Below are 27,204 nucleotides of genomic sequence, written 5' to 3'. Positions count from 1 at the left end.
TCCCATTATAAATGTAATACATTTATAGAGGGGAAAGTTGAACAATTTTAAAGTATATACAAGAAAAGTAAGCCTTGTTCCTATCCCATACTCCAAGTTCTCTTTCCAGAGGCATTGTTTGTTAAGTTTTTAATTTGAATTTCCAGAAATTTTTAATAAGTATACATGAATGTATCTATGTATTTATACAACTGTTAATGTAGCTTCCCCCCTCCACTTAATACATCTGAAAAATCATTCCAGATTTTTGCATGTAGAGGTACTTCATTCTTTTAAATGACTATATGGTATTCTATTGTATGATTTTACAATAATTTTTCAGTAATTCACCTATTATTAGGCTCAAGTTGTTTCTGATATTGTTTAGGTTGTAAACAATGCAAAAATAAACAATTCTTTATGTTCTTAGACAAGGATTTGCTAAAGTCAAAGAGAATGTAAAACATTGACCGTTTGGTACCTTCAGGTATCAAGTTTTGACCAACCCAGGCATATGGTAGCCTCCCCATGTCTATGCCTGGACCTATGGAAACATACTCCTCACACCAGATTAGTCCTGGACCCCACCCCCATGTCAGAGCAAAAGAAGATTCTTAGAGATTAAGTATATTTAAGTCATGTATAAACTTCATTTTGAACAGAATCCTTTTTTGTGCATGTCTAAAGCAGTGGGGATAATTTTCATCTTGTAGAAAGGATATTTTATATGCTTCCTATTTGTACGTGAATTATGACTATGTAGACCACAGAAGGTATTAATAAGAAAAAAATCTGAGCAGGAAATTTAATGAAAAACTATATGAATTCACCAACCACTAGGAAAAAAAAGTAAATATTACTCCAAATTTTACACAAGAAAAACTCCTCAAAACCTCATTACCAATCTATTTTTGCCTTCTTTCCCTAACAGATTCAAGAAAGAAAGAAAGAGAAAGAGAGAGAGGAAAGGAGGGAGAATGAAAAGGAAGGAAGGAAGGAAGGAAGGAAGGAAGGAAGGAAGGAAGGAAGGGAGGGAGGGAGGGAGGGAGGGAGGGAGGGAGGGAGGGGAGGGAAGGGAGGGAGGGAGGGAAAGGAGGGAGGGGAGGGAGGGAGGAAAAGGAGCAAGAGAGGGCAGAAGGAAATTGAAATTGAAGAGATGCCAGTTGGAATACCATCAAAGTACTAAGTGCCTAGTAAGATGTCTAGCAAGGAATGTGTAAAATGACCGTAAAGCTAGCCAGAAGATATTACTGACAGAAATCAACAAACACCTAAATAAATAGAAGGATACATTATGTTTATGAATTGGAAGACTCAGAAAAGATGCCAGTCTTCCCAAATTGATCTATATCCCAACAGTGTTTTATTTTAGGGAAGAATCTTAAGTTAATTCTAAAATTTTTACAAAAATTTTAGGGGAGGGAGGGAGGAAGGAAGGAAAAGGAGCAAGAGAGAGCAGAAGGAAAGAAAGAAGAGAGGGAGGGCAGAAAGGAAGGAACTTTAAATGCATGACAAAGTTTCTTTACTGGTATATTGATTGTGGCCATTATTTTCATACTTCTGTACTTTATACATATAAATACGTAAAGCATTCATGAAAGGATTTAAGGTTTTAAAATGTTGGGATATTTATACTGTAGTATTAAGAATTATATATTGCTTAATAGATTTCTGTGTGTTTTCTGTTATGTTGTTTTTAGGTTTATCCAAATCTACAAAATCAGCTCCCTATTCTCCATGCTTGAGATGTTAAATGTAAACTTCACTCAGAGGAGACACCAGCTAGAACACTCTGAGCCACACAGAATTCCAGAAATGTCTCAATTACGGTGATTGAATTGCATCATGTCTTATCACTAGCTAAGCGGCAGCAACCCTGTACCAGCGGGGCAAGGTCTCAGAGCAGATACTCAATGGACAATCAATTCACCAAAAATTTCTTCTGAAGATTCCCTCAACTTAGTTATCAACAGGTTTTCATTTATTCTCTAAAGAAATCAGAATTAGAGTTGAGAAGATATTAAGTGAAGTAATACAGAAAATCCAGGACAGTGATTGGCATTTAGGAAAAAGACGTTTGTCTTCTAACGCTAAAGTTCCTAGCTACAATTTTCACAAAGCATGCCTCTTCGCTTTATCTACAATTGTCACAGTCACAGAGGGGTACATCAACCTGATACAAGAGAAATGGAGCAGAGAGAGGGGACTGTCTCAGGCGAGTGATAGTCTTTCTGGGGAGAAATTCTCAAACCCAAGTCCTTGTTTTGTTTTTGCTTTTCCTTGGCAATAAGATTATCTTGGAGGGAAAATTGTGTAAATGTGGACAACTGAGTAAAGGCAAACTACAGAGAGACGTAGTGGGAATAAGGAATGGGAGAGGTGGAAAAATAAAAGCAAACACATGCTAATGATTCAGTGTTAATTTTTTCAGGTCAAATCATAGAATTTGGAAAGAAAAAGGGCATCCAACAGCCTTGTTTTAAAGATGAGGAAACTGGGGCTCTGGAGTTGAAGAAATGTGTCTTCACTCCCATAAGTAATCTCGAAGTTCCAAGCCACCATGAGACTTTTCCTAACACTGAGGGAATTTCCTGCCATGTTGACACCACATTGCACCAGTGTTCAAGACCATCACAGCTATGAACCTTGCTGGCTTGTTTCGAATGCCTGCTGGGACCTTGGCTGCCCATAGTGCTCTCTAAAGACTCCAGCTTTCTATAACTCCTATGGTTTTAAGCTCAAGGAATGATGTAGACGATGCCAATGCACAGCTTTGATTTACCAACTCAGGCCTGTACAGCAGCTGAATCAACCTATGGGAAACTTTGGCTCTCTTTAACATTCTAAGTTTTAAGAACACCATTGCAAATACATGATTTCCAAAATAATAACAATGTACTTAATTAATCACATTATAGATCATATAAAAATAAATACCTAAATAGAAATACAATTTACCTTTTTCTTAAATTCCAAATTGCATAGAGCTGCCTACTCTGCAGTTTTCCATCACTGTCTCTCTCTCAAACTTCTCCTTTTGTTCTTTCATTTCTCTGTACAGACTCCAGTCATTTGTTTAAATATTCATACTCAACCAGAATATGCTTCCTAACGTGGGAATCATTGCTTATTCACAGGCACAGTCCTTGACATCCTGGAAACATGTAGTAACGATTTTTGAAATAAAGGTTTGACACTTCTACATTTACATGTAAATGGAGTTTAAAAATTCTAGGTTGAGAGTAAGAATACTATAAACATTCTGATCTAAAACGGGTGTTAGACATAACCCAGCACAACCAGTCGCTCTTACAGGTGAGGAGACTGAGCTCAAGAGTGAGCTAGGGGCTCAGAGTCACCCAGCTCGTTAGAGCCTGAATGTACCACCTTGGTTCACTACCTCTGTTCACTGCCCTTTCTAGTGCACTTCATGAAATCACTCTCTAAGTACAGATCAACTCATTTAGATCCTTACATGATTCTTGAGAAAGTAGAAAGTATACATGCCTTGACCACACACAAGAACTTTGACATATTTCACTCTCTGTATTCAAATTTCTAACAATGTCTGGTACAAATAGGTATTCAGTCAGTTTGGGTTTCTACATCCCTTTTCCCCTTCTCTTCTTCAAATTTGCATGTAAACCACGTTAAAGACTGCTAATATACAGTAGCACCATCTCATGAGTCAAAGTGGGGATTCCTAGAGCCACTGAGGATGTTTGTAGAAGCCAGTGGTGCTGAGCCCACGGCTATTCTCCTGTGGACAATGGAAGTGCTCCCCAAAGGACAATCTTAGGGGAAATGGGGCTGCCACCATGAGGAGGTGTAAATAGAGATTAGAGATGGTCTTTGTGCTGCGAGAGGGACCTGACATTTCCAAATACCAAGTCCTGTCTTCCTCAGCCAAATACACCCTCTAGAACACAGACACCTACTTCGCTGTAGATTTTTGCGGGGGAGACAGAGCTGAATCCATAAGATAGTGGATTATTTAGATAAGAATTTCTGTATATAGAGTTTCCAATCAATTATATATCCCAATGATGTGAGGCAAACTACTTAGATTCCCTCTTAGCTTCTACATTTAGATGTTTCAAAGTCTATTCTGATCCTTAAATTTGACACTTCTCTTTAATACAAACAAAGCCCTTTTAGTATTCCTTGGGATTAGCTTACCACTTAATCAATTCCTTCCAACACTATCTCCTGTGAGTCAACAAACAGCTTCCTCCTGTGATTTGGGCCTGGCTAACAGCAAGTTAGACTTCAGAAGAATAATTACTAGGCAGAGGCATTTTCCAGGTGGTACAGTCCCCCTTTGAGGAAACTTGGTCATTTTACTTTTGCATTTAAGATGTCCTTTGGCTGAAACTAAAGTGTCAGTGTCTGAAATGTCCTTCTCTGTATCATTGACTTGATTTTTAGATTATATTTTAGGCTGGACTGACACCAAAAGTGCTTTTTAAAAACACTTGAAAAGACCAAAATTATTTAAATAATTTACAGTACATGAAAGGTAGTAAATTCTAGGCAAACATTTTAACTAGGTTTTCATGGAGAACTGACAGTGAGTAGCTTTGTGCTGAACAATGTGTAAGGCATTAAAAGATGCACTAGTGTAATTATTTTCCCTAAATTAATGCCTGTCCCTGACACATCTTAGACTTTTCCACCTTTGCCCTAAATCACTTAATTAAAAAAAAAAAAAAAAAAAAAAAACATTTCTCCCAGCTAATTTGCTGACAGTCACCACTGATTTTGTCACATGTTGTTCAAGAGAGTGAGTACATTCTGAAATCAGACAGCTTACAGTGTCAGGTAAAAATTCTTACAAAACAGATACAGTTTTTGGAGTTGCAACTAGTTAACTGTGGATTTCTACTTGAGACAAAAAGTGACTTCATTTTATTGGAGAAAATGTCAATCAAGACGTAACTACTGACACCCGTCTTTGTTTCACCAGCCAGTAATAAAAGATAAAGCAGAGGAAATGGAGGAGCTGCAGTTATGCGTTTGCAACACACAAAGTCCTTGTTTTCCCACTAGGCGCTGCAGAAAAGCAATTGTCCATTCACGGCACATCCTCTGCATTTCAGAGCTAATATTTTTGCAGTTCTTAACTTGGTACATTACAGTCTTATGCAGTTAATTTTTTTAACCCTTTGAAATACAGCTCTTGTTTGAGATCATGCTTAATATTACTGCTGACATGACCCAGTTTTAAAGCTTTCAGGTTCTCAATGTTGAGAATAGAAACTTTAAGAAAATCAGTTAGAAATTGTGGAACAGGGTTATGATTTCAAATAATCCCGTCTTATTCGCTATTGCATAACTTTGAGAAGGGTAATAAGGAAATCCATGGTAACCATATATTACTTAAATTGCTGTTACAAAAACAGACTCTTTGGATAGGAATGATTTTTAGCAGGGATCCCCCTTAACACATAATAATGTGCCATTGAAAACAACATTAGCCCTGTGTTGAATTGCCAAGCTTCCTGCAGCACTTAGTGTGTTTACTATACACGAATGCATATGCCTGCCTCTGGTGCAAAAAGGTTTACTCTTATTGCAATAGTCACTCTGGCTAGAGCACATGAAGAACAGAATTTTTAAATGGTTAATTAGTCCCCAGGCTCAATCACTTAAGCCCCTAATTGAATATGACTCCATTTTCAACTATTGTAGGAAAAGATAATTAGCAAATTTGCAGTGGTAATAAAGAAGTTTTACTTTCCTTTATAAATAATAGTATCTAAATTTCTGGTCATATAACTTAGTATTTGCATCTCTCCTGGACTTCTGAATCCAAAACATTTTTTTGAAAAATGCAACAAGGTGATGAAGAATTTTTTTTCAGAATTCATTTTTTGGACATCTTCTATTGATTTTTTTCTACCTTCAGTCTCACGATCAGTTTCTTCCCTTCTTGCCACTAATTTCTTCATCTTGAAGTCTGCTATCAACCAACATGAAAAACTCAAGAAAAGAACTAATTTCCTGCTTCCCTGTTCTGCAAACCTTACCAATCCCTTTACCAGCATTTTCCTATCCTGTCCCACCAAAAATCAAAATTACCCAACTCCAAGATTTATGTTGGAGAAAAAATAATGCTTTTTTTTTTTTTTTTTTAAAGACCACCTCAGTGTGGGCTCAAAGTGCAGTGAAAATGCCGGAGTTTCATTACACTGGTTGGAATGAAACCCTGTTGCCCTTAAACGGTTAATTCAGGGTAAGTGATAATGTTTAGTCAGTTCGCCTAGAAAAAGGAAGGAAATTCAAAAGCTGGTTGCTGTAGTAACAATCACAGACAAAAAATATATATATGTACAGGTTCATTTTAAATAAAAATCCTGCCATCTCTCTGTGACTCTATTCTCTCGAGAAAACTGAGCTTGCCGCTTAAATTTGTTGTACATACCTCAACCATTAAACAAGACATTTAACCATAGTGGCAGTTCTGTGACCTTTGAAAGCCGTGAAATCTCTGAGCGGTGCTGCTTGTTCATGAAGACTTGTGCTGCAGAATCCAGCAACTTCATCCAGGATTAGGAATATAATTAAGTAAAAAAAAAAAAAAAAAGAAAGAAAGAAAAAAAAGAAAAAGAAAAAAAGGAAAAAAAAAGGAAAGGAATAAAGATACACAAAAGCACACAAGGAGATCGAGAAAGAGGGAAGGTAGAAAGAGACTCTCCCTGGGTGAGTAACACCACTTTTCTCCTAGACAAGTGCTGGGACAGAGCCGAGTCTGCTGCAGTACCCAGACCAACTGACTGGCTGGGTGAGCAGCCGCCGGCCTGCTAGGCTGGGAGGTGCTGTCAGTTGCCACAGGCAAGGAAAAGCAGAGACCAATCGGCTTCAACTCTGGCAGCTTACTGGAGTGGAGCCTTTTCTGTTTATGTTTCCTCATTTCAAGAGTGACGTCAAAGGGTTTAGTTTTTCCTCTGCATGTGCTATTAATTTGAAAGTACTGTACTATGGGAAGAATGTGTGTGTGCCTGTGGTCAGCCTGGGCACCCCACTCTCAGGAGAGCCCAAGAAACATTTTCTATATTCAGGAATACATTTAAAGAATTTAAAATACCTTGTGGTGAGGTGTATAAAAACAAAAGCAAAACAAAACAAAAATTAAATATAAAACCCTGAGCTAAATCATAGCAGCAAGATGTAGATTTTTTCCATCTGTGAATGTGTGCTACATGCTCACTTGGCAGCTGTTGCTTTTTTTTTTTTTTTTTTTTTTTACCTAATTCATTTTTACTCGTACCTAAAAATGGGTTGTTAATTAATCTTGATAGCCATAGAGGCAGAATCGTGCAAATGCACTGGTGAACAAAATGATGTGCAATGAAACATAGAACTCCGGTGTCAGTTTGTGCCATGGGTCCCTGCATTTCCTCCAGCTTCTGTGGTGAAGCCTCAGGCTTGTCCCTGTCAGGGAGGTGCCTCCTGATGCCAGCAGGAGTCATTCAAGAAACAGGGCTATGGTGATGCCATGCAGGTGTTCCTGGGGCCTCAGCATGTTCTTTCCCAAAAAGCATGAAGGTCCAGTTATTTAGGAATACTTCCCTTACCAGGGATCCCAGCTTATCCCTGGGTTACTCTTCCCACTCTGGAAAAATCTCCATAGTTGCCATCTGTTGTTTCTGCCTCCCCCACATCATCCTCCTTTTCCCCATCCCGAATTCTGCTCACAGCCCTTTTCTTGGGGAGCATGGGGGGCAGAACTTTCCTCTCTTCTATGGATTGCATGGACTTTCCCCCCAGCCCCATTCCTACAACAGAGCCACAAGGGGGCATGGGACCCACAGAGGCCAATCAGATTTCTCCATTGCTCTGAGGCAGACAATGTTTTAAGGGTGGGCACAACACTACGGAAAGTCCACATTCCTTTTTCAAATGCTAATATTGTTTCTTTGAGAAAGAAAGTATTTCTATATCCCAGAGAGGCTAGGCACTAGGATTAAGCAACCCTGTAACTGTTGGGGTTTATCTTTGGTGTTGAAGTTACAACAGTGAACAAAACAGATGGTTCTTTTCCCCCATGGAGTCTACATTTTGGAGAAGCAGGGAAATTGCCAAAGAAAAATAAGTAAAAGTATAATGTCAGGTGGTAATGAGGGCTTCAAAATAAGGTGGGAGAATGAGGTGTGTGTGTACACGTGCATGTGTGTGTGTGGTGTGTGTTTGCTATTTTAGGAAAGATGATCAGGGCAGCCCTCTGATAAAGCAACTTGGAGCAGAGGCCTGAATGATGGGACACAGCAGGTACTGTGGGCCTCTACATCCCACGCAAAGGAAGCCATGTAAAGGTCCCACAACAGGTGAGTGCTTGGCAGAGGCGAGGAACAGGAAGGGAAATAGAGCGGCTCGAAGAGAATGAGCAAAGGGAAGAAAGAAGTTTCAGAAGGTATGTCTGAGACAAGATCAGGACATGTCTTACAGGCCATACACAGGACTTAGATTTTATTCCAAGGTGAAAACCTACCTATCACAGTGTTTTGAATTGAGGAATGTTTATGATTCGACACGAATTCTGAAGAGATTTCTCTTTTCTCTGTGGAAGATAGACTCCTAGGGAGCAAGAGTAGAAGCAGGGAGACTGATAAATGAGGCCACTGTGCTAACCTAAGTGAGAGCGCATCATGGCTTGGACTTGGGTGAGAGCAGTGGAGAAGGTGGGAGGGCCAGATTTTGGAAAGGGGCCTGTGTATTTGCAGAGAGCATTGGCAGTATTTGAAGATGAGAGGTGTGAGAAAAAGAGAGGAATCAAGAGTAATTTCCAGGTTCCTGGCTTGGGCAAACTAGAGTTGCCATTTACTGACATGGGGAAGCCTGGGAAAAGAGCCTGGTTTTGAGGTGAAATAAAGAACAGATCTGGACCTTCACTGAACAGCAACAGATATTTGATTGTGTACTCTGTTCCAGGCACTGTTCTAGGTGCTGGGGAGAATGCAGTGAAAACATGTAATACACATACACACCCTCCAACACGTAATTCTTTGACCCCATGAAACTTAGATTCTTCTGAAAGGAGAATGGTCATAACAACAAATAAAAAATTTATATAGGATATTGGGTGGTAATAATGTTGTGAAGCAAAAAACAGGAGAGGGAAGGGTCACTAGTCAGATAGAGGCTTGCAATATTAAAGTGAGTATGCAGAGAAGGTGCCACTGCAAAGGTGATGTTGGACACAAATGGGAAGTTGATGAGGGAGGCATAGGGAGAGCATTTTAAACAAGAGGACATCAAGTACAAGGCTCTGGGGACTGGAGTATTTGGCTGGTAAGTAGTAGGAGATGGCAATGGGTGCAGAGGTGACAGATCATGGAGAGTTTTCTAGGTCATTTAAGGACTTTGGCTTCCTGTCTGCATGAAACAGGGCTTTAAGGAGAGGAATGAAGCAATCTGACTTACGTCATGACAGGATCGCTCTGGCAACCATGTGGAGGTCAAGGTAGAAGAGAGTGTGATAAAGGATATACTGCAATAAACAAGCCAGACATCCTCGTGGTGTCTACCACGATGCTTTGGTGGAGGTGGCTAGAAGTGGTTTACTTCTAATTATGTGTTGGTGTTAAGGACAGTAAGACTTGTTAAATGGATTGGGTGCTAAGTATAAAGGAGGGAGATTAGTGAGAGGAGCCAATGACATCTCCAAAATGTGGGGTTCCATCAAGTAAAAGAACAGAGCTAGCACTGACCAAGAGATGGTGGGAGGAGCAGGTTTTGTGGGAAAGATGAAGAGTTTGATACTGACTATGTTAACCTTGCCTGTAAGATATCTACATGGAGATGTTGACTAGGCAGTGGAATATATAAGCATGGAGTTTAAGAGACAGTTCTGGGCTAAAGATATAAATTTGGAAGTCACTGTATACCTGTAGTACTTAAAGCCATGAAATTAGATAAGATTACCAAGGGAATGAGTGCAGATAGAAGAGCTGCAGGCAGTCCATGATTATGTTGTCAAGAATATAAAGAAGGACTAGCGAGCAAGATGGCCGAATAGGAGCAGCTCCAGTCTCCAACTCCCAGCGCCAGCGACACAGAAGACCGGTGATTTCTGCATTTTCAACTGAGGTACTGGGTTCATCTCACTGGGGAGTGCCGGACGATCGGAGCTGATCAGCTGCTGCAGCCCGACCAGCGAGAGCTGAAGCAGGGCGAGGCATTGCCTCACCTGGGAAGCGCAAGGGGGAAGGGAGTCCCTTTTCCTAGCCAGGGGAACTGAGACACACAACACCTGGAAAATCGGGTAACTCCCACCCCAATACTGCGCTTTAGGAAACAGGCACACCAGGAGATCATATCCCACACCTGGCCGGGAGGGTCCCACACCCACGGAGCCTCCCTCGTTGCTAGCGCAGCAGTCTGTGATCTACCGGCAAGGCAGCAGCGAGGCTGGGGGAGGGGCGTCCGCCATTGCTGAGGCTTAAGTAGGTAAACAAAGCTGCTGGGAAGCTCGAACTGGGTGGAGCTCACAGCAGACCAAGGAAACCTGCCTGTCTCTGTAGACTCCACCTCTGGGGACAGGGCACAGTAAACTAAGACACACAGACACCTCTGCACAGACGCAAACGACTCTGTCTGACAGCTTTGAAGAGAGCAGTGGATCTCCCAACACGGAGGTTGAGATCTGAGAAGGGACAGACTCCCTGCTCAAGCGGGTCCCTGACCCCTGAGTAGCCTAACTGGGAGACATCCCCCACTAGGGGCAGTCTGACACCCCACACGTCACAGGGAGGAGTACACCCCTGAGAGGAAGCTTCCAAAGCAAGAATCAGACAGGTACACTCGCTGTTCAGAAATATTCTATCTTCTGCAGCCTCTGCTGCTGATACCCAGGCAAACAGGGTCTGGAGTGGACCTCAAGCAATCTCCAACAGACCTACAGCTGAGGGTCCTGACTGTTAGAAGGAAAACTATCAAACAGGAAGGACACCTACACCAAAACCCCATCAGTACATCACCATCATCAAAGACCAGAGGCAGATAAAACCACAAAGATGGGGAAAAAGCAGGGCAGAAAAGCTGGAAATTCAAAAAATAAGAGCGCATCTCCCCCGGCAAAGGAGCGCAGCTCATCGCCAGCAACGGATCAAAGCTGGACGGAGAATGACTTTGACGAGATGAGAGAAGAAGGATTCAGTCCATCAAATTTCTCAGAGCTAAAGGAGGAGTTACGTACCCAGCGCAAAGAAACTAAAAATCTTGAAAAAAAAGTGGAAGAATTGATGGCTAGAGTAATTAATGCAGAGAAGGTCCTAAACGAAATGAAAGAGATGAAAACCATGACACGAGAAATACGTGACAAATGCACAAGCTTCAGTAACCGACTCGATCAACTGGAAGAAAGAGTATCAGCGATTGAGGATCAAATGAATGAAATGAAGCGAGAAGAGAAACCAAAAGAAAAAAGAAGAAAAAGAAACGAACAAAGCCTGCAAGAAGTATGGGATTATGTAAAAAGACCAAATCTACGTCTGATTGGGGTGCCTGAAAGTGAGGGGGAAAATGGAACCAAGTTGGAAAACACTCTTCAGGATATCATCCAGGAGAACTTCCCCAACCTAGTAGGGCAGGCCAACATTCAAATCCAGGAAATACAGAGAACGCCACAAAGATACTCCTCGAGAAGAGCAACTCCAAGACACATAATTGCCAGATTCACCAAAGTTGAAATGAAGGAAAAAATCTTAAGGGCAGCCAGAGAGAAAGGTCGGGTTACCCACAAAGGGAAGCCCATCAGACTAACAGCAGATCTCTCAGCAGAAACTCTCCAAGCCAGAAGAGAGTGGGGGCCAATATTCAACATTCTTAAAGAAAAGAATTTTAAACCCAGAATTTCATATCCAGCCAAACTAAGTTTCATAAGTGAAGGAGAAATAAAATCCTTTACAGATAAGCAAATGCTTAGAGATTTTGTCACCACTAGGCCTGCCTTACAAGAGATCCTGAAGGAAGCACTAAACATGGAAAGGAACAACCGGTACCAGCCATTGCAAAAACATGCCAAAATGTAAAGACCATTGAGGCTAGGAAGAAACTGCATCAACTAATGAGCAAAATAACCAGTTAATATCATAATGGCAGGATCAAGTTCACACATAACAATCTTAACCTTAAATGTAAATGGACTAAATGCTCCAATTAAAAGACACAGACTGGCAAACTGGATAAAGAGTCAAGACCCATCAGTCTGCTGTATTCAGGAGACCCATCTCACACGCAGAGACATACATAGGCTCAAAATAAAGGGATGGAGGAAGATTTACCAAGCAAATGGAGAACAAAAAAAAGCAGGGGTTGCAATACTAGTCTCTGATAAAACAGACTTTAAACCATCAAAGATCAAAAGAGACAAAGAAGGCCATTACATAATGGTAAAGGGATCAATTCACAGGAAGAGCTAACTATCCTAAATATATATGCACCCAATACAGGAGCACCCAGATTCATAAAGCAAGTCCTTAGAGACTTACAAAGAGACTTAGACTCCCATACAATAATAATGGGAGACTTCAACACTCCACTGTCAACATTAGACAGATCAACGAGACAGAAAGTTAACAAGGATATCCAGGAATTGAACTCATCTCTGCAGCAAGCAGACCTAATAGACATCTATAGAACTCTCCACCCCAAATCAACAGAATATACACTCTTCTCAGCACCACATCATACTTACTCCAAAATTGACCACGTAATTGGAAGTAAAGCACTCCTCAGCAAATGTACAAGAACAGAAATTATAACAAACTGTCTCTCAGACCACAGTGCAATCAAACTAGAAATCAGGACTAAGAAACTCAATCAAAACCGCTCAACTACATGGAAACTGAACAACCTGCTCCTGAATGACTACTGGGTACATAACGAAATGAAGGCAGAAATAAAGATGTTCTTTGAAACCAATGAGAACAAAGATACAACATACCAGAATCTCTGGGACACATTTAAAGCAGTGTGTAGAGGGAAATTTATAGCACTAAATGCCCACAAGAGAAAGCAGGAAAGATCTAAAATTGACACTCTAACATCGCAATTAAAAGAACTAGAGAAGCAAGAGCAAACACATTCGAAAGCTAGCAGAAGGCAAGAAATAACTAAGATCAGAGCAGAACTGAAGGAGATAGAAACACAAAAAACCCTCCAAAAAATCAATGAATCCAGGAGTTGGTTTTTTGAAAAGATGAACAAAATTGACAGACCACTAGCCAGACTAATAAAGAAGAAAAGAGAGAAGAATCAAATCGACGCAATTAAAAATGATCAAGGGGATATCACCACCGACCCCACAGAAATACAAACTACCATCAGAGAATACTATAAACACCTCTACGCAAATAAACTGGAAAATCTAGAAGAAATGGATAATTTCCTGGACACTTACACTCTTCCAAGACTAAACCAGGAAGAAGTTGAATCCCTGAATAGACCAATAGCAGGCTCTGAAATTGAGGCAACAATTAATAGCCTACCAACCAAAAAAAGTCCAGGACCAGATGGATTCACAGCTGAATTCTACCAGAGGTACAAAGAGGAGTTGGTACCATTCCTTCTGAAACTATTCCAATCAATAGAAAAAGAGGGAATCCTCCCTAACTCATTTTATGAGGCCAACATCATCCTGATACCAAAGCCTGGCAGAGACACAACAAAAAAAGAGAATTTTAGACCAATATCCCTGATGAACATCGATGCAAAAATCCTCAATAAAATACTGGCAAACCGGATTCAGCAACACATCAAAAAGCTTATCCACCATGATCAAGTGGGCTTCATCCCTGGGATGCAAGGCTGGTTCAACATTTGCAAATCAATAAACATAATCCAGCATATAAACAGAACCAAAGACAAGAACCACATGATTATCTCAATTGATGCAGAAAAGGCTTTTGACAAAATTCAACAGCCCTTCATGCTAAAAACGCTCAATAAATTCGGTATTGATGGAACGTACCTCAAAATAATAAGAGCTATTTATGACAAACCCACAGCCAATATCATACTGAATGGGCAAAAACTGGAAAAATTCCCTTTGAAAACTGGCACAAGACAGGGATGCCCTCTCTCACCACTCCTATTCAACATAGTGTTGGAAGTTCTGGCTAGGGCAATCAGGCAAGAGAAAGAAATCAAGGGTATTCAGTTAGGAAAAGAAGAAGTCAAATTGTCCCTGTTTGCAGATGACATGATTGTATATTTAGAAAACCCCATTGTCTCAGCCCAAAATCTCCTTAAGCTGATAAGCAACTTCAGCAAAGTCTCAGGATACAAAATTAATGTGCAAAAATCACAAGCATTCTTATACACCAGTAACAGACAAACAGAGAGCCAAATCAGGAATGAACTTCCATTCACAATTGCTTCAAAGAGAATCAAATACCTAGGAATCCAACTTACAAGGGATGTAAAGGACCTCTTCAAGGAGAACTACAAACCACTGCTCAGTGAAATCAAAGAGGACACAAACAAATGGAAGAACATACCATGCTCATGGATAGGAAGAATCAATATTGTGAAAATGGCCATACTGCCCAAGGTAATTTATAGATTCAATGCCATCCCCATCAAGCTACCAATGAGTTTCTTCACAGAATTGGAAAAAACTGCTTTAAAGTTCATATGGAACCAAAAAAGAGCCCGCATCTCCAAGACAATCCTAAGCCAAAAGAACAAAGCTGGAGGTATCACGCTACCTGACTTCAAACTATACTACAAGGCTACAGTAACCAAAACAGCATGGTACTGGTACCAAAACAGAGATATAGACCAATGGAACAGAACAGAGTCCTCAGAAATAATACCACACATCTACAGCCATTTGATCTTTGACAAACCTGAGAGAAACAAGAAATGGGGAAAGGATTCCCTATTTAATAAATGGTGCTGGGAAAATTGGCTAGCCATAAGTAGAAAGCTGAAACTGGATCCTTTCCTTACTCCTTATACGAAAATTAATTCAAGATGGATTAGAGACTTAAATGTTAGACCTAATACCATAAAAATCCTAGAGGAAAACCTAGGTAGTACCATTCAGGACATAGGCATGGGCAAAGATTTCATGTCTAAAACACCAAAAGCAACAGCAGCAAAAGCCAAAATTGACAAATGGGATCTCATTAAACTAAAGAGCTTCTGCACAGCAAAAGACACTACCATCAGAGTGAACAGGCAACCTACAGAATGGGAGAAAATTTTTGCAATCTACTCATCTGACAAAGGGCTAATATCCAGAACCTACAAAGAACTCAAACAAATTTACAAGAAAAAAACAAACAACCCCATCAAAAAGTGGGCAAAGGACATGAACAGACATTTCTCAAAAGAAGACATTCATACAGCCAACAGACACATGAAAAAATGCTCATCATCACTGGCCATCAGAGAAATGCAAATCAAAACCACCATGAGATACCATCTCACACCAGTTAGAATGGCAATCATTAAAAAGTCAGGAAACAACAGGTGCTGGAGAGGATGTGGAGAAATAGGAACACTTTTACACTGTTGGTGGGATTGTAAACTAGTTCAACCATTATGGAAAACAGTATGGCGATTCCTCAAGGATCTAGAACTAGATGTACCATATGACCCAGCCATCCCATTACTGGGTATATACCCAAAGGATTACAAATTATGCTGCTATAAAGACACATGCACACGTATGTTTATTGCAGCACTATTCACAATAGCAAAGACTTGGAATCAACCCAAATGTCCATCAGTGACAGATTGGATTAAGAAAATGTGGCACATATACACCATGGAATACTATGCAGCCATAAAAAAGGATGAGTTTGAGTCCTTTGTAGGGACTTGGATGCAGCTGGAATCCATCATTCTTAGCAAACTATCACAAGAACAGAAAACCAAACACCGCATGTTCTCACTCATAGGTGGGAACTGAACAATGAGATCACTCGGACTCAGGAAGGGGAACATCACACACCGGGGCCTATCATGGGGAGGGGGGAGGGGGGAGGGATTGCATTGGGAGTTATACCTGATGTAAATGACGAGTTGATGGGTGCAGCACAGCAACATGGCACAAGTATACATATGTAACAAACCTGCACGTTATGCACATGTACCCTACAACTTAAAGTATAATAATAATAAATAAATTAAAAAAAAAAAAAAAAAAAAAAGAAGGACTAGCAAGGGAGACTGACAAGGAGCCTCCAGAAAGTATAAGAAAAACCAAGAGAGGATGGTTTCTTAGAAGGTAAATTAAACATTTCAATCATCAGTTGTGTTAAATGACACTTAAATAAAGACTGAAAATTGACCCTTAAACTTAGAATGTGTAATTATTTGTTTCTTTTTAACAAAAGAAGGTTGAGTGTAGTAGAAAGTTGAAAGGTTAAGGAAAACGAAAGAAGAATTGGGAACAGAGAGTCTAGGCAATTATTTCAAGGTGTTTTGCCCCAAAGAGAGCAGAGAAATGGAGCAGTCATTGGAAGGGAATATCAGCATGTTGTACACTGATGGAAAACAATGCAGTTGAGGGGAATAATTGGTGATGCGGAAGAGAGGGAGGAAATTGCTGGGGCACAAATCGAATTTGTGATAGGCTACATGCCCTCCAGATATGTCCACACTCTAATTCCTGGAACCTGGGGACATGTTAAATTGCATGGCAAAAGGGACTTTGCAGATTTAATTGAGGTTCTGGATCTTAAAGTAGGGAGATTTTATCCCGGATTATCTGAGTGTGCCCAATCTAATCACATGAAACCTTAAAAGCAGATTTTTCTGGCTGGAAGCAGAAGAGAGATGCAGCAGAAATCAGAGAGATTCCAAGTTTGAGAAGGATTCACACAATGCTGCTGTCTCTTTCAGTTGTGAGCCATGTGCAAGGACCCAAAAGAGGTCTCTACTAGTAAAGACTGGACCCCCAACTAACAGCTAGCAAGAAAAGAGCCACCTAAGTCCTACGACTGCGAGGAACTGGATTTGCCAACAACCTGAATGAACTTGGAAACAGAGTCTTCCCTGGCGCTTCCAGAAAATAATACAGCCCTACTGACACCTTGCTTTCTTGCCTTGTGAGATTTTAAGCAAAGTACCTAGCCAAACCCACCTAGAGAAACAGGGACTAATTTAGTGTTAGTTTGCTTCAGCAGCGATATATAACTAGCAGAGTTACTGGCTTTGGAAAAGAGTGTGAATGTTTCATCCATAGACATAGAAGGCAAAGCAAAGTAAATGGTACAGGTGTTGGTAGGTGGGTTGCAATGGCAATGCAACCATCATTGTACGTGAACATTCTCTGTGACTTCTAATTTCTCAGTGAAATAACAATTGTCTAAGAGAGTGGATGGGGAGGTGATGAAGGTTTGAGGAAAGGAGATATAAAATGTCATCCAACAGAGTAAAGAGCCCAAATTACCAGAGAAATATAATATGATGGCCAAGAGCACTAGGGCCTATTTGAGTTTAGTTGTCATTAACTAAGGTGATGCTAGATAGCATGTTACCTTTGCAATATCTATGAGACATCCAAGTATAAATCTTATGTAGGCAGCTTATATAGGACTCTGGAGCACCACGGACAAATGAAATAGTATTGAAAGCTATGAGAGGGCATGAGATCACTTAGGGAATGAGAATAGACTCAAGGCTAAACTCTGTTGAAGTAATGTGAAATTGAGGAGGATCCAGCAAAGGAGATCAAGAAGGAGCACCATGAAGGCAGATGCACAGCCAAGATAATGGTCTCTCAGAAATCAAGTTCAAACAGTTGGTGCTATGGATTAAATTATGCCTCCTCCCTAAGTCATATGGTGAAGTCCTTACCTCTAATGTATTTGGAGATAGGGCTTATAAGCAGACAAGTGTCTTAAATGAGGTCAAAAGGGCGAGTTCCTAATCTGATGGGGCTGATGCCCTCAAAAGAGGAAGAAGAGACACAAGGGGTCTCTGTCTCTCCACCATGTGAGTACACAGAGAGAAGGTATCTGTCTGCAAACCAGGAAAAGAGCCCTCACCAGATACCAGATACCACTGCTGGCATCTTATTCTTGGACTTCCATTCTCCAGAACTGTGAGAAAATAAATCTCTGTTGTTTAAGCCACTCAGTCTGTGGTATTGTGTTATGACAGCCCAAACGGACTAATACAGTCAGTCATGATAGTCAGTGAATTTTCTTTTTTGTCTGAGGTTAAGTTGGCTTTCTGTTACTCATGATAGGAAGTGTCCTAACAAATTCAATGTCCAGCGTCCCCATTTCCTAGACGTAACTGCTGACTGTCTTCTCCCATGATACAAATACTTCACCCTTTGTAGCTTGAGAAAACTTCAGGGATATACGTACACCTATATCTATATGCATGTCCATGTCTATGTCAATGTCTTTCCCAGTATCTATCCGATTATCTCCACCAAACACAGTAATATTAATCTAAGACTACTAAGTTTAAAATACTAACTTGTCTGCAGAGGCACCATTATTTAACAAATACTTCAAAGTGTTCTTTGAAGAACAGCATTTGAAATGACCCCACTTTCTAAAATTTATTAGTTAAAATCTAAAAGGAGTAACCTTATTTTATTTTCACTTTCATCCTAAATCTTCTTAAATAGCCCATGATCCATCACTTATAGAAATGACCATTTTTAGTCATTTTCTTTCCTTTGCAATTCAACTGTCTATATTCTCTTTAAAAAAAAATTTTTTTTTTTAGAGAGAGGGTCTTGCTATGTTGCCCAGGCTGGTCTTGAACTCCTGGCCTCAAGCAATCCTGCTGCCTTGGTCTCCCGAAATGCTGGAATTACAGGTGTAAGCCACCGTTCCTGTCCAAAACCATTTTCTTTTATTTCCCTTTTTTTTGGGACAGGGTGTCACTCTGCTGCCAAGGCTGGAGTGCAGTGGTGTGATCATAGCTCATTGCAGCGTCACACTCCTGGGCTCAAACAATCCTTTTGCCTTGGCTTTCCAAGTAGATGAGACTACAGGCATGTGCCACCATCATGGCTGACAGTTTCTTTTTAACAATCAGTTCTTGCAAGAACTAGTAGAGTAAGAACTTATTACTGCAAAGACGTCACCAAACTATTCATGAGGGATCTGCTGCCATGATCCAAACATCTCCCACTAGGCGCCACCTCTAACAATGGGGATTAAATTTCAACATGCGATATGGAGGGAACAAATATCTAAACTATATCAGGCAAGGAAGATGATAAGTTCACTTTTGAACCTAACATCAAAGTGAAGATGGATATGTGGCTATGAAACTTAGCAAAACAAAACAAAGCAAACAAACTTGGGCTAGAAGAACAGTTTTGGGTAGCATCATATTGGTGAAATTAAGCACATTAGCTCATGAAGTGTGCTTAGAGTGAGGAGAGAAGAGGGTCTGGGGGAAAACGGAAAAGAATACCAGTATTGAAAGGAGGATAAGCCTATTATAAAATTGAGAAGTGGCAATATATGAGGATAAAAAGAAGGATGTGGTATCACAGTATCCAAGGAAAACTATGTACAATATAGTCAACAATGTTAAATCTGCTTAGAGAAAAATAGAAGAAGACGTCTTTTATAGCGATTAAATAGCTGTACATTGTAAAGTATTGCAATATTGGTGTAGTTATCTACAATTTTTAAAAAATTGAACAGAAAAAAGTCTAAAAGTGAATCAACATGTATATAAAAATTTAGTAAAAGATAAAGTTGATGATTTAATGAGTGGAGAAGAAATGGAATAGTTAGTAAATGATGTTAGAACAAGGCTAGCCATCTGAAAAATATAACACCCAACCACGTTAAACTTAGATTCATTCCAAAATCCATTATACAAATATAAATTGCAATTAAAGACTTAAACATGAAAAACCAAACCTGTCAAATTGTCAGAAAATATTTGATTGGATATACCAATGATCCATAGCAAAAGACCTTCCTACAAAAGACATAAAGGTAAAGGCCACAAAGAAAATGGGCAAAGTAGCTAACATCAAAATTATAGTCTCCTGTAAGATCAAATACATTATAAATAGAGTAAAAAAACAAAGGATCGATGGAAAGAAGTCTGAACCTGTAAAAAATAATAAGATACACAATTGCACATTAATACGTCTCCATTAGATTTATAAAACTTAGAGAGTCTGGCTATAAAAAATGTGGATGAGAATATGGGGCCAAGGAAACTACTGTACATTGCAGGTGGGAATAGAAACTGGTCCAAGTCTATAGCCTCTTATCTAAAACCTTTGGGACCAGGGTTTTAGAATGCAGACTTTGTGAGATTTCTGAAAGGTAGTACAGACAGAATTTCAAAATTCAGGATTTTTAAGGCTTTCGAAAGATCATACACACTTAATCTCTAACACCCCCAGTAAGGTTGGGGCAGCTCATCATTCCCTCAGTCCCTCCTCCCAGTACAGTGCTCTTCTCAAATCGTCCTAGACCTGACCCTCTGGCATGTGCCACCTGTCCAAATCTATCTAGCAACTTGTTATTTCTGCCAATTGATGCTATATCTTATACCAACTTCTTTCCACTTCATTATAACACGATTGTTCATCTGAATTCTCCCTGCTGGCAATAAGATAGTGATACAGTCAGAGCACATTTTAATCCCTTTGAAAATAGAACTGGGCCAAGTATGGTGGCTCACACCTGTAATCTCAGCACTCTGGGAGGTTGAGGTGGGAGGACCACTTGAGTCCAGGAGTTTGAGACTAGCCTGGGTGACATAGCAAGAATCTGTCTCTACAAAAAATAAAAACAAATTAGCTGTGCATGGTGGCATGTGCCTGTGGTCCCAGGTACTAGTGAAGCTGAGTCAGTAAAGTTGAGGCTGCAGCGAACTGTGATTGAACCATGCACTTCAGCCTGAATGACAGAGTAAGACCCTGTCTCAAAAAAAAAAAGAATCGTTACTCATTTACCAAAAAATCATTCCATAAGCATAATGTAAATAATGTTGACAAATATTTATTGAATGTCCACTGTGATTCATAACTTATGTCATTAACAACCAAATACTTTAAGAATGAATTGCTTAAAATTCGATAAGCAAAAGCTATTCAGCCCTACTACTGGATTTTTCTCCTATGCATTTACAGTGCTTTGCATTTCAAATTGTTTTCTCTTTTCCTTCTACCATCTCGTTTTTCATGAAAACTGTTTTCCAGATCAACAGACTATCTTATGATCATGTCTCCAAAGGGCTAATTTAGCTCAGAATCATGGCAAAGTGTCCAGTAGAAAGAACAATTGGAAAACAAGAAGAAAAGAACTTCTTCTAAACTTTGCTATTTAATGCTTATCATCAGACATTCTCCATCAGGGCAAATTTGTAAATCACAACTCAGCTTTGGTTAACCCCTTCCTCTTGAGTAACTGAGCTCCCCCTCAGCCTGCAGGCTTCCGGAGCTATCTGCATCTCTCGCCTGCCCTCCACTCAGCCACTGTGAGCATGCCTTCTTGAAGCGATGCCTTCTGGCATTTTTCCAACCCCATCTTTCACCCATTTTCTGGGTTCATTTTCTATTCCTCTATCCTCTGCTCTTCAAGGTGAGAGCTGTCATCATATCATCAACAAATCTTTAGAAATGCCTATTCTGAATGTAGCAGTTGTCTGATAACCTAATTCATGCTGAAGTTTTTATAGGAGAAAAAAAAAGTTTGCATTGTGACTCCTATGGCTACTTACTCGCAAACCGGAATTTTCTAATCTAGAGACGTGCCATGTTATAGCTGAATCATGTCCCTCCCTCAACCAGAAAACACATATGTTGAAGTCTTAACCCCCAGTGTCTCAGAACGTGACTGTATTTGGAGATAGGGTCTTTAAAGAGGTAATTAAACAAGGTAAAATGAGGTTATGCAGGTGGGCCGTAACCCAATATGACTGGTGCATTTATAAGAAGAGATTACGACACAGTCAGTCACAGAAGAAAGGCCACGTGAAGATAGAAAAAAAGACAGTCATCTATAAGCCCAGGAGAGAGGCCTCAGAAGAAATCAATCCTGTTGTCATCTGATCTTGGATTTCTAGCCTCCAGAACTGTGAGGAAATAAATTTCCGTTATTTAAGCCACCCATCTGGGGTATTTTGTTATAGCCGCACCAACAAACTAATACATACCACAACATAGACCCTGAGGCAGATGCTCTGGGGAAAGATTTCTTCTTCAGAACACAACAGGTGAAGGCTCTCTGGTAGCCTACTGCTGGTGTGTTCTTTTTATTATAACAAAGTATATTTTGTATTTTCTTATTGGTTGCAGTTTTTGTATTGCTAAAAGTTTTGCTTTCTACAGTATAGAAATTATAATAAAAGTCCACATGTAAAAATTAAGTTAATGATTAACCACTTTCCTTACAATATTGTATCAGGATTCCTTTAAACAGCATTTACTCTTAGTGCATTTAAATAGAGATTCCATTTACAAAGGTTTTCTTTTTATGCATTTTTAAATGCTTGAGTGTTTTTGAGTGCTTATAATATTGATCAACATTAAGAAAATGTATCAGTGCTAAAGTTAAAATTCATATTAAAAATTAGAGTTTGATTATTAACTTTGCAGAAGGCTCTAAAATAGCAAGCTGTACGAAGCATTTAAAACCTGAATTCTACTTAACAAGTTTAACTCACACATTGTTTTTTACAAGTCTTCTAGTGAGTAGGGAAATACTTTACCCGTATTTTCAGAAAGCCATCCAAATACTTAAGTATTCAGTAACAGGCCACTATTAGATAGTAAGCTTTATGAGGCCACTGGACTAAACTTAAATAGCTGTGCAGTGTGTTCCCAACACCTAGCACAGTACCTGGCATGTAATAGATCATCAATATATAGCTGTCTAATGACTGAATTGATGAGGAAAAGAGATTGCTGGAGAAGTTATGTGTAAGTCAAACATGTAATTCAGAGACTAAAAGGGGGTCCTTACAACCACATACCCAATAACCCAGCAGTTAAACTGGGCAGATTATGTGAATCCAAGGGAAAGAAAATTGATAACTTTATTGAATGATCAAGACATGAGCCTTTTCTTTTGCAAAAGGAAAAAGATTTTGATGGGCAGGGCAGTAAAATAGATGCTGCACCTAGCATTAAAGAAGAGCTAGAAGACATTATGTCTCAGAGAAGGTTGCTAGTAGCAGGAACTTCCCTCATTATATTTCTTTTGGGGACCTTGGAAGAACAAGGAAAATATATGCAGAGTTGGTGTAGTTAGGTGTAGACAGTAAAATAAAAAATAGGAACTTCTAGTGATAGCAAACCGAACACTTATTCACTAATGCTCCCTGAGAAACACAGCCTTAGCAGAGACAGTTTATTTACTTCAGATCTCTCATCCTAATGTTCTGAAATGGCTTTAACCAATCATTTAAGAAATAGAACAAATGTCTGCATCTTGCGCTTCATGTCTAGGATGATGACCAACATTAAATATTATCCGGTCCACCTAGAAATGATTGAACTTTTACCACTTACACTACAGAATTCTTCTGGCAAAGACCACAGAGCTGTGGGGTGACTTTTCTCTTCTGACTCCCAATCACATTGTGGCAACCTGGAACATATGCTTAAAGAGAGAAGCAAGCGTCCAGGCCTGGGTATAGTGTGAATCTGCCATGTTGGCTACAACTGACGTGTTTTGTAACACTTAAAATGAAATGTTTGAGTCAAATTATGTTAAATGAATCACATGTAAAGTTAATTTTGTAACTTGAAAACCATTTCAAATGTTTAGCTATGAACACACACAGACATACACGTGCAGCATTTAAAGTGCCTCAGATGGCACTTTCACCTTATTTATTGAGGTAGACATTTGTCAACAGGAAAATGTTCTTGATTCTCAGACTAAAGAATAGCTAGGAATATGTTTCAGCAAGAGGTTGGAAGTATGGATGCATTTTTCTCTAGAGTTGTCTATTTTTTCCCTCAGTGTCTCCCATGCCTGCTTGTTGTCATGCCACAAACCAAACCCACATTTCCCATGCTGCAGGATTTCCAATCAATCCTGACTTTACCACCTTCTCCGGGTTTGCTAGAGAGTAAAGGAACACCCACATCCCACTTGTGCTGACCAGTGAATATGTAGCAGGGGTCAGAAACTATCTAGTTTTTTAACGTGTAAAATTGATCCAAACATATCATTCCCTGAGTCCCATTAGAACAGTGTTAAGATTTAATTCTTTCATTTTTCACCATTTTCTAGACACCCAGACTCACTCCCCAAGGCTATGCCAGAACTCTGTCACCCAATTCTGCTGATAGTAAAGAAAGCAAAGTTATTTTTAGTTGACTTCTCTATGATTTACCCTTGAATTCAGGCAGAATTGCAGCACAGCGAATATCTACCCTGCCCAGGGGTACACCTCTCCTGACTCACAGAAATCGCCATGAACTTCCTGTTCCTGGTCATAACCTACATCAACTTCGTTGAATGGGTTCTTGTTTCCAAATCATTTCTTACTCTTTCTTCCTCTGAACACACTCTTTTCTTTTTGCGGTGGCAGCTCTTTTACCCCTGATTAAATCAACATGCTGTCAAACACTCACTTGTCTTATTATTTCCCTCTGTCCCCAGCTTTGCCTCATTTCTGGTCAACAGCCTGCAAGGTTGTTATGATCTTATTCAATTTCTGGGAATCTTTCTTGTTTATCATTCAACTATAAAATAAGTCTCAGGAAAATTCCATCTTCTGTTTGACAATGTTTTGTTTTTTTACCAAAGCAGAGGATAAAATCTAAAACTATGACAGGAACATTTTCTCATATTTTCATAGGTAACATTATAAATTTAAGGAAAGCCAGAATGCTAAAGGTTGTCAACATTCCCACATGGAAATAAATGGTCCCATATCTATCATCCTTTCTTGTATATTTTGTATCCTTCATTGTACAAATCATGGTTCCCTGCACATGATAGGTATCCAGTTGATTATTCTATACTTTACTCAAACACTTTCTCTCTGCTAATCCTAAGCATAACATCAGCTTAGATAACTAGCCTTTTGTATCTGCAGAGAAAATGTAACTTCAGCATGTACTGCATTGGTTTCCACGGATACCAAATTTCTGTGAATGGCACTTAGAGTGAAAAACTCTATAGGGGGAAGTCAAATTTTGCTTATTCTTTTGGTTCAGGTCCTTCTCTTCCTGACCCTCCTTTCTGTTGTACTTTCCATCCCAGGCCATGTAGTACAAAAATCCTCATACACATGATGGCAATAGAACACCCTTGCGTTAAGATCACAGGACATTGTGTTTGTATCATTCTGACTACTCGGTGAACATCAAACCATGAAAACTGAAGCTGCTACAGGAAATGGGAAGGTAAAAGCCTAAATCTATTTTGACAAATTCTAACTAGGGATCCCACAGTAATGTGGCATTACTGTGGGGGCAGTTTCTAGAGCAATTTTACAATTCTCAAAAGCTAAATTGAAACCATAAGACTTCACAGAGCAATAAAATTGTCAAGTTCTTTATTTTGGGTTGGAACTTTATTAACTTAGCAAGTTACTGTTTACTACATTGTGCTGTTTAATGCTCTAGCGGATTGTTACTTTTATTGTTAAGTAAGAAGAACAGAAAACATTCATTACTATAGTAAAAGGGGATATATTTGTGTGACAGGAAGAGAAACCTGAAAAATTAATGCACAATGCAGTCTGCTTTGCAGATGAAATCTCTCAAAATAGTCTTCATTGACAAAAAGAAAAATAAAGGATCATTGATAATTTTTAAAAATTGAAAATAATGGTCCTACTTAATGCATTATTTATCTGTTTGTTGGTTTCCATGTTTTATTTTAACACCTAAACTTGCTCCAAGAGCAAGAAACACACGGAAGTTAATTTCTGATATGTTTTCATTGTGGCCATTTGCTTGTTCTGAATCTAAGAAGGGAAAGGAGATCTCAGACCGTTGGGTGAGAAATCAGATAGGACTGCCTTGTTCAAAGACCCCTATACCAAGAAATTGAGGGGCAGGAGCATGGCTACCCAAGAGACTAAAACTAAAAATGGCAGGGAGGCGAGTACTTCCCAGAGGCCACGGGACTGCTGCAGCTGTGGCCTGAGTGTGGCGCAAATACTACTCCTCAGCCCCACTAGCACCCAGCACGAAGTCAGTGGAGACCTCCTGACAGGGCTGTACTGGCTCTAAGAAAGGAAAGGCAGTCTACTGGGGACTGCAGTCTTTAGGGATCAGTTAGGATTGTGCTATGGCCAAAAATAGGGTTTAAGACCAACTATAGCCTTCCTTATCAGACTTTTTTTTCCTTTTTCTCACTAAAATACCTACCAAGTTTGGGACATAAAGACATTTTTTCCATTAAAAAGAAACCATCTCCTTATTCAGAAATCATGCTACCAACAGTGACAGATAACTGCAGGTGAGATTGGCTAAAAATTCCTCCCTGCAGACGGCTGTCAGAATCAAGTTCCCTCCCACATTGCGGGGGTGGTAGAGGGAACAGAAAGGAATTTGGGGGAATATTCTTGTTTATGCTATCCTCTTTGGCATTCTAAAACAACTCTAACAAATACCTCTTTCCCCTTCCAAGTTAGGCAAAAACAGAAGTCCAAATGTTTTTTATTCAGTAGTAGGTCAGCACCAGGTATGCCTGAGCAAAGTACAGGCTGTGTTCCTGATTCAAAATTTAAAGCTGCAAAAAGACTTTCTCAAAAGATAGTAAAAATGTTAAAGAAAACTGAAGGAGTCACCACCCTGGGCATATCCTGCCTTCAATATTAACACACCCAGGAAATGTACAAGGACGTGATGCTACTCACCACAATGATGAGAACATTTGTTGAAAAGGAAAAGTTTATGAATTGGATGATATTGAGTAATTATATCCTGGAAAATATCTGTCAACTAACACAAGAACAATTTAAAGAAACACTCAAAAAATTATACTAGGACAAACAGAAAACATTATTCACTTCAGTGAAAATGTCAGAGTACATTCCTCAAAATGAAGGGTAACAACTTTGCTTAACTCTTGCCGACAGAAGGTGATGCCACAATTTTCTGTTCTGTTATAAACAGGATAATTTTGTTCTATTACTTTCTTTTTAACACAAATTTTCATTTTCATACCAATCAGCTTTCAAGAATATAACAAAGGTGGACTTCTCTTTGTTTTGACCTTTACCGGCCCCCACCCCCAAATCTTTGGTCTACTTCTCCATTGTCTCCACGGTAGGAAAACAGATGGGTGACAGTGAGGA

At 39.6% G+C, this 27,204-nt stretch overlaps 1 protein-coding gene across 1 annotated transcript in view; it reads right to left on the bottom strand.

The window, feature by feature from the left end:
• Positions 1-6,859, bottom strand: part of PDE7B (phosphodiesterase 7B) — a 330,410-nt gene extending 323,551 nt beyond the window's left edge. Inside the window, exon 1 of the mRNA XM_005551917.5 lies at positions 6,404-6,859. Coding sequence (XP_005551974.1) covers positions 6,404-6,424 — 21 coding nt within the window. The 5' untranslated portion in view covers positions 6,425-6,859. The remainder of the gene's footprint in view (positions 1-6,403) is intronic.
• Between the last annotated feature and the right edge of the window lie 20,345 nt (positions 6,860-27,204).

The sequence above is a fragment of the Macaca fascicularis genome, chromosome 4, assembly GCF_037993035.2.
Source record: "Macaca fascicularis isolate 582-1 chromosome 4, T2T-MFA8v1.1".
Lineage (NCBI taxonomy): Eukaryota > Metazoa > Chordata > Mammalia > Primates > Cercopithecidae > Macaca > Macaca fascicularis.
This window is presented reverse-complemented; position numbering and strand designations above follow the sequence as displayed.